The sequence below is a fragment of the Haliotis rufescens genome, unplaced genomic scaffold (assembly GCF_023055435.1).
Source record: "Haliotis rufescens isolate VD_foot unplaced genomic scaffold, xgHalRufe1.0.p SCAF_38, whole genome shotgun sequence".
Classification (NCBI taxonomy): Eukaryota; Metazoa; Mollusca; class Gastropoda; order Lepetellida; family Haliotidae; genus Haliotis; species Haliotis rufescens.
Window position 1 is genome coordinate 1,897,629 of NW_025964090.1, and position 8,738 is coordinate 1,906,366.

Sequence of the window (8,738 nt, forward strand, 5' to 3'; positions counted from 1 at the left end):
GAGTTTGGTTTAACGGCGCTTTTAACAGTATTCCAGTTATATCACGGCATGTCAGCTTAGCCCAAGAAATGCAGGTCTCAGACGTTTACCACTTCGGTGAAACCAACGAGCACGCGTATGGTGCTGACAAACCTAGAAACATAATCGGGGCGAACCGGGATTCAAACCCACAATCATAGGTTTCTGACGTGCCCAAGGGACGCAACTCTGCACAGCGAATCGCGGCGCCTTAGACGACTGGGCCATCCGTGCCCCCCAGAATTACTTGAAAAAGTTGTCCGATTAAACTACACAAATTGAGACACGAATCTTTTAAAGAAAAGATATATATGAACTGAAGAAGTATCCTCGGAACATTTTACGGCGGATATTTGGTTGATGGCGTGTCAACGTACACCGACGTCGTGAATCGTTGCTCACAATATCGATAACTGGGTTGTCTGGTCCAGAATCGATAACTTACAGGCCGCCGTCGTATAGCTAGAATAGGTGGAGTAAAACAACAAGGAAACCGTCACCTATGATCGTGGGTTCGAATCCCAGATTCGTCCAATAAAGGTCCTTGGATGGCAGTCGCATACCCATGCCCCCTTGGGTTCCAACAAAGTGGTAAATATCTGAGACCTGCATCATTTCCAGTTATCCTCCCATATCAGGCTGACACGCCTTGATAACAAAAAACAGGCAAAACCCCGAAGTTTGTTTGTTTGTTGTTTAACGCCGCACTCAGCAATATTCCAGCTATATGACGGCGGTCTGTAAATAATCGAGTGTGGACCAGACAATCCAGTGATTGACAACATGAACATCGATCTATGCAGTTTGGATACGGTGACATGCATCAACCAAGTCAGCGAGCCTGACCACCCGATCCCGTTAAGTCGTAACCTACGACAAGCATGGGTTCTATTCTACCCTGGATCTTCACTGGTCCCAAAGTATTCAGTTATTAGTATTTATACTCACCGACAAAAGAAACTCGAATGCCATACATGTTGGTTAATATATGAATAATTACTCATATTCAAGAGATACCCGATCCCGTTAGTCGCCTTTTATTACAATCATAGTCGCCTTTTACGGCTAGCATTGGTTGCTGATTTTCAGGGGTAGGTAGCAGTGATTATGTTTTTACTTTTGACACACCGTGATATTACTGAAATATTGGTCAAAGCGGCGTTAAATCAAACTCACGCAAGATGAACTGTACTATTCCTAAAATAGATACTTGGTGCTTACTTTGTCTTTGTAAATGTTTGGGACACAAAAATTCCGTTTTCTTCGCCGAAGTCGTCTTCTAATTTGAAGCCACTTACTCGTCATTGTTTATAGCTATACATGTATTTCTTATCTGTATGTAACCACTGAACTAAACACGCTATGATTGAATACATGCCTGGCTTGTTGTGTTGGAATATACATACTGTCTGGTAAGGTTCACTCTGATGTGGGAATATCCTTGTAATATAAATGGTTTAATACTTGATGTTATTTAATAGTGATTCAAACGTCTTACAATTAGTTTCACACTGCGTTCAACAGTGGGGGTATTTAAATTAAATCCGTCTCTCCTTTTTTTTATTGACATTTTAAATGCGTGATACGACAATGCGACAACTCTAAACTGTACACCCGGGATCTTAATGAATGTGTAAGTTTAAACCGAAATCGGAGAGAGCTTGTTATTGCCACAGCAAACCCTGGCAGATAAGAGCCGTCTCGGTGATAAGACGACATTGCCTGACATTCAGTCCAAGAACATTCCATACACGTGCATTCGTTATAATGAGGTGAGTAGGTCTGTAGTGTGTGTGTGTCTGTGTGTGTGTGTGTCTGTGTGTGTGTGTGTGTGTGTGTGTGTGAGAGAGAGAGAGAGAGACAGACAGACAGAGAGAGACAGAGAGAGAGAGACACAGAGAGAGAGACAGAGAGAGAGAGACACAGAGAGAGAGACAGAGAGAGAGAGAGACAGAGAGAGAGAGGCACACAGAGAGAGAGACACACACAGAGAGAGACAGAGACAGAGACAGAGACAGAGAGAGACAGAGAGAGAGATAGACAGAGAGAGAGACGGAGAGAGAGAGAGAGAGAGAGAGAGAGAGAGAGAGAGAGAGAGAGAGAGAGAGAGAGAGAGAGAGAGAGAAACCTACGAGTATGTCGCTGAAACACCAAACAACATAAGTAGGGCAAATCTAGTAATTTGAAAATCCAACTTATCAGATTTTGAAATGTATGTGTATGTATGTGTATGTGTGTGTGCGTGTGTCCGGATTTATGTAGGTATTATAGTGCTGGCCCACTTATATACCATACTGCAGTTTGAAATTGATACCCTACACTGAAAACTGACTCCGAGCCGACCACTGCTTGTTGTTTTTCGTTATATTTCTGCCGAATACCAGGCAGGGAAACAACAAGTGCCATCTTTTCACGTTTTTCGGTATGAAGTGACCGGGGGTCGATCCACCGACCTACCGCTCTCCGAGTTGCCGTCATGTCAACGTGTAAGTGCATGTACGATTTACGATGCTTGTAGTAATATCAGAACATTATCTCGGAGGAATAGTCTTCGTAAACTGTACACATGTGGGAATTGCGCTCGGTCTTCTATGTGACGAGATTGTCTGGTCCAGACTCGACAATTTACAGACCGTCGTCATATACTGGAACATTGCTGAGTGCGGTGTTAAACAACAAACAAACAAACAAACAAACAATCAATCAATGTGACGACCGAGCACTATAACCACTGGGCTATCCATTGTTGTGCTGCCAGAAGGCAATGTGTACATGTTCATGTGTGAAACATCCGTTCTTGAATATAGAACCCACCAACCAACCCACTCACCCAACCACCCGCCCACTCAATCACAAACAGACCCGTGAACATCCGGGGTAACCGATGCTAGGTTTTCTGCAACCCATGCTTGTCGTAAGAGGCGACTAACGGGATCGGGTGGTCAGGCTCGCTGACTTGGTTGATGCATGTCATCGTATCCAAATTGCGTGGATCGGTGCTCATGATGTTAATCACTGGATTGTCTGGTCCAGACTCGATTATTTACAGACCGTCGTCATGCAGCTGGAATATTGCTGAGTGCGGCGTTAAACAACAAACAAACACTTACACATACACCCCTACCCCCTCAATTACTCACTCACTCTAATGGCTTATATGTAATTAGGTTGGCACTCGTGTTCTGGTTGTGTTCGGGCGCCGTGTTCTGTGGACCCGTGGACCAGCACGCCACATCGGAAACCAAGAACCTGTACTACAGCTTGAAGACGTTTGCCCGTGACCCGAACAAGGTGTTATTTGGCCACCAGGAGGACACGTGGTCTGGGGGTGAGGGAGGACACGCCCCTTACCAGACCTACTCCCATAATGGTTCTATACAGGGTTGGTGGTTCAAGGTAATTGTCAGAAATATCCCACTTATATCACACCGGCATGTGATTAACCGAGTTTAGAAAAGACAAACAACTTCTCGACATTGAAACGTGCAACAACGTGCTTGTGTTAGAGTATTACTCTGCAATTGGTTGTGCCTTCTATTTTCAATTTGATGAAGATGTTTTGGTTGTCAGTTATTTTTATGCTTCGTCGTGAGTGCATAACATACAAAAACAAGTATTGTGTGATCTAGGCTCCACTATGTCACCACCACTGTTTATTGCAAAAAACGATTGAAGTGAGTGTGAGTGAGTTGGCTTGAACGCCGCTTTTAACAGTATTACAGTTATATCACGGCGTGTCAGCTTAATGGGGGAGGAAAGCCCGAAGTGATGTAGGTCTCAGACGTTTACCACTTCGGTGAAACCCACGAGCACGGGTATGGTGCTGACAAAACTAGAAACACAATCGGGGCGAACCGGGATTCGAACCAACAATCATAGGTTTCTGGCGTGCCCAAGGGACGCAACTCTGTACAGCGAATCGCGGCGCCTTAGACGACTGGGCCACCCGTGCCCCCAAGACGATTGAAGGGGATCAAGCAGTCCGGCCCCTGTTCCACAAAGGGATCTTAGAGCTAAGATGATCCTATACTTTAGCACGGACTTTATACGACAACCGTAGCGCTAATATCGCTTTGTGAAACGCAATCTCATTAAAATCAGAACTTAGTTCTCGCTATCGCTAAACAAAGATCTGAGGACATCCCATTACGGGTCACGTCAGAACGGCCTTTCATCCAAAAAATCAGAGCGTCGCTTACCAGATCCTGAAAGTGACAGACTGAATGTGTTTTCTGATCATGCAATATTTAACAGCGGTATTCCGAACGACAGTAACGGGTTTTATGATTATATCCATACAATCTAGGCCATCTATAAGCCATTCCAGAGTGTTCTTTTTATCATTTTTAATTTTTTTACCGAGAATACGTCGAAATATGTTTCGAAGCGTAGTCGCCAGTTTGAAACTAGTGCCGTAAAGCTCGAGAAAGCTGCCTTCTGATTGGCTAATGTCGATTTCTTGTCAGTCATTTCATTGATCGGTCAAAGTTCGCGAGAGGTCGTTCTGACGTGACCCGTAATGGGATGTCCTCAGATCTTTGTTCAGCGGTAGCGAAAACTAAGATCTGATTTTAATGAGATCGTGCGGGGCCCAGGCCCGAAAACCATTGTTGCCATTGTTTTGTGTGTTGTAGCACGTTTTTGTTGCCCTTATCGGCTACACACGATGGCTCACCTCAGTCAGATAGGTTATCTAGGCCAGTATTGTGAGGAATCTATATTGGAACACAATCTGGCAACACCCTTGACCTGAACAGTAGATTTTGTTTGCTATCAAATTGTATTGCCTCATTTCCATAACAACAAATGGCCTTTGTTTATGGAGCGACCTTCTTGTCCTTTGAACCTGAACTATACGGGAGGGATCAGTCAGTAGGGACGGTTTACAGTTAAGTCATGCAGAATCCCTACACCACTGCTTTCCGAGGTGCGATGTAGGGCTGTGTTGAATTGTTTGATGGCATTACTTCGAAGTTGACGGACGACAAAGTAGACACACTTTATGGAAAATAACTTCTTTATTTACTTTATTTAAAGGCGACGTTTCGGTACAGATCCTTATACCGTTGTCAAGCAAGGCTAAATAATGAGTGTGTGAGTTAGTATGGTTATATTCCAGCAATATCACGACGGGTGACACCAGAAATGGGCTTCAGACATTGTACCCATGTACCCATGAATCGAACCCGGGTCTTCGGCGTGATGAGCTAACGCTTTAACCACTAGGCTACCCGACCGCCTCGCTAAATAATGAACATGGTACAGAATATATATAGTAGGTGGAGGATTAACAGTAACTCAATTGCATACATGAGAAAGATCAACATGAATAGGTTAAATAATGACAACAGAAGGATAATATTGTAACAACATGATGGACAGAGTATACTTGATGAGGACGCCAATACGACAGAAAGCCAGGATAAATATACAAAGGCGGGGTGATTATTGTTTAATGTGTTCATAGTAGGTGGATGGATTGAAACAGCCTTGATCTCTGTTGATTGTGGCCAAATGTGGACTGCTTCTGTTAGTTTTCTTTGACAAAGTCATCTCCTCTGCACTCCATCCCACACCCAAATCTGCGACCCCAAAAACCCGAATCAGCACCTTTCCGCATCGCCCTCCCATTCATAGAAAAAAACCGTCGCAAACATATACCGAAACGTCGCCTTTACAGTAAATAAAGAAGTTGTTATCCGTGTCTACTTTTTAGGGCAGGGTGGTCCCGAATGAATCCCGCTTCCTACCCACGTATTTGAACGCAAAACTATTCGGCACCGCTCGCATATTTCCGTAACCTACAAGAAGGGTCTCCATTCGGGTTGTCCGGAATGGCGCGAATAGGTCACGAATAGGCACGAATAAGTAACGAAAAGGCATGGGTTGGTTACGAATGGACACGAGTTGGTCACGAATGCTGCAAAACGTAACGCCTTGACAGGAAGGATTCAGCAACGCTATTTCCGACTGTAACCAGGCTTTGAGACGAAACTAGTCTGACATTTATCCCATTTAAAATTACTTGAGATAATGCCTATGCATTTGATCCGTCTGCAGCGCGGTGCGTATTAATGGCAGTTTACTCTATACGTAGTTTCCATATAACACATCGACACATACTAGTGTCCTATTGCGCTATTAACGTGACAAGTGTATTGTTCTAGCTTGACATCTACACCTTTTCATATCGATGTTGTGGAGAAGAATATACTAAGTTTAGTAATGGCAATTCTGTGCATTCGCAACGTTCGGAGTAGCGTCATACAGTGACCACTAATACTAATACTTAAGGAGGGTACGTGGCCCAGTTGTCCAAGGTGCCGCAATTCGCTGTGCAGAGTTGCGTGCCTTGGGCACGCCAGAAACCTATGATTGAGGGTTCGAATCCCGGTTCGCCCCGATTGTGTTTCTAGGTTTGTCAGCACCATACCCGTGCTCGTGGGGTTCACCGAAGTGGTTAACGTCTGGTACCTGCATCACTTCGGGCTTTCCTCCCACATTAAACTGACATGCCGTGATATAAGTGGAATACTGTCTAAAGCGGTGACTAGAATTATTATCTCCTCTCCCGCCCGTCTGGCTATATAGTTTATAACTTTCTTCCCATAATTATTTAGCGAGTTTATCTGAAACAATCTAACATTCTAATAATCAATATGGTCAATTTGATATTCACCATGGTGAATTGATTTTAATCGTTGTTTTTGGTTTGTGTTCATTTTTTTATTTTGTTTTGTGTAGGATGTTGGTGTTTATGTTTACTTTTCGTTTCGTTTGTTTGTTTAGGGCTGTTTTGTTTTGTTTTCTAATTTGGAAGTTCTTACGCGTCTCATTTGTTCCAAATTATTTTACAATTTTTTAATTTATCTATTTTATTTTTTATTTTTTATTAAGAACGACTGCTCATTTGAGGTCACCAACAAAACTGTTGGCCAAATAACCCATCCTCTCGCCCATACTACCAAAGCCCGGCCAAAATATACACCTCACATTCCAGTACACAGACCCAACTAAGAACCACCTGCTCTTGTTTCAGACCGGACAAGTGGACAGTTATGCACAGGACGAGCTGTCGGACGTCAAGAGAGTCACTGGTGAGTATCCTGCAGTCATAGGATTCGATTTCACCAACTTCGAACCGGATAAACTGAAGATCATGACGTACCTGGTGAAGAAGGCCCACGAGAAGGGGCTGGTGGTGACCATCTTGCAACACAACTCCAACCCTGTCACTGGGGGCTCGCTACGGATCGAGCAGGACCATGGCAACGTCCTTCACACCATCAAGAGACTCCTTCCCGGAGGTGACCATAACGCCGTGTACAGACAGAACCTTGACAAGATCGCAGGATGGGCGCACAGCCTGAAGGATAAACACGGCCGCCTGATACCCGTCATCTTTCGACCACTTCACGAACAAAATGGCGGCTGGTTCTGGTGGGGATTAAACAACAAGGCCCATAACTCGCCCCAGGATTTGAAGGACCTTTTCAAGTACATTGTGACGTATCTCCGTGATCACAAAGCCGTGAGGAACTTCCTCTATTGCATCAGCCCGGACAAGTTTACCAGCAAAGACGATTACCTTAAAATATACCCCGGTGACGACTATGTTGACATCGTCGGTACCGATTTCTACTACGTCGACAAATGGTCCACTAAGGACCAGTTTAAGAGAATTATTACAGACATCGTGGAAATTGCGGAGGCCAGGGATAAGATTCCTGCCCTGACGGAATCGGGTTTGTTTTATAACGGCATCAACCAACAACATCAGTTCTGGAACGACCACGTTCTTGACATCCTCAAATCCACGTCAACTACACGTCGACTCGCCTACGTCCTGGCATGGGCCAACAAGTGCTGGACTGACGTCTGTCAGCTGTGGGTTCCTTATCGAGGTCATCCTGCCGCGGGTAGTTTCAAGAGCCACTTCTATAACGATGCCATGACCGTATTTGGCAATGGACTCCATAATATCTACGGTTGAATTTTTTCAATTAAAGGAAAAGGAATAACTTAAATAGTGTTAATTCTTCATATTTTTATCACACTGGGATTATAAATCATCCATATGATAGAGATATTCAAAGAGCTCAGCATAGGACTGCATTTGAACCATTGCATAGATATGTTTCAAGAACAAACAGAATTCCATATTGCTTTAAGACATGCATTTTCAGCTTCAATATAAAATAAACAACAGTACAAACATTTCCATAAGTTGTCCACGTGATCATGAAACATACCTTGAATAGTATATATACTCATGACCAAAAGAAACGCGAACCATAGAAACATATATATATGTATGTCGCATCACTTTCAATTCAATTTAAAGAGCGCAAAACTAGTGAACTGTATACCAGAAATGTCTGTGACGCATAATATGTTTTGACCTACATGTTAATAATTGACCTGATAAGCGGACCTCGAACCAATGTTCAATCAATGTAAGCGTTGATCAAAGCAGGACTAGTTTGCAACGCCTCGTTATTAAGGTCACAACTGTGTGTTGGGGATCCTATTCAGTTTGTTTGTTTGTTTGTTGTTTAACGCCGCACTCAGCAATATTCCAGCTATATGAAGGCGGTTTGTAAATAATCGAGTCTGGACCAGACAATCCAGTTATTGACATCATGTGCATCGATCCACGCAATTGGGATACGATGACATGCATCAACCAAGTCAGCGAGCCTGACCACCCGATCCGGTTA

At 43.8% G+C, this 8,738-nt stretch overlaps 1 protein-coding gene across 2 annotated transcripts; it reads left to right on the forward strand.

Annotated features, from left to right (window-relative positions):
- Positions 1 to 1,359: 1,359 nt before the first annotated feature.
- Positions 1,360 to 8,039, forward strand: LOC124119370 (mannan endo-1,4-beta-mannosidase-like). Of its 2 annotated transcripts, none has more exons than XM_046481858.2 (3): positions 1,360 to 1,430; positions 3,186 to 3,414; positions 7,058 to 8,039. In XM_046481858.2, the coding sequence occupies exons 1-3, from the start codon at positions 1,381 to 1,383 to the stop codon at positions 8,009 to 8,011; spliced, it is 1,233 nt and encodes a 410-aa protein (XP_046337814.2). In that variant the 5' UTR covers positions 1,360 to 1,380; the 3' UTR covers positions 8,012 to 8,039. The 2 variants fall into 2 exon arrangements, with proteins under 2 accessions (XP_046337814.2, XP_046337815.2); XM_046481859.2 differs by lacking the exon at positions 1,360 to 1,430 and adding an exon at positions 1,707 to 1,790.
- Positions 8,040 to 8,738: the final 699 nt, after the last annotated feature.

Coding starts and splice junctions, on each gene's coding strand:
- LOC124119370 (XM_046481858.2), top strand. CDS start 1,381: ATGATTGAATACATGCCTGGCTTGTTGTGTTGGAATATACATACTGTC. Junction 1,431..3,185: donor TGGAATATACATACTGTCTG/GTAAGGTTCACT, acceptor ATATGTAATTAG/GTTGGCACTCGTGTTCTGGT. Junction 3,415..7,057: donor TACAGGGTTGGTGGTTCAAG/GTAATTGTCAGA, acceptor CTCTTGTTTCAG/ACCGGACAAGTGGACAGTTA.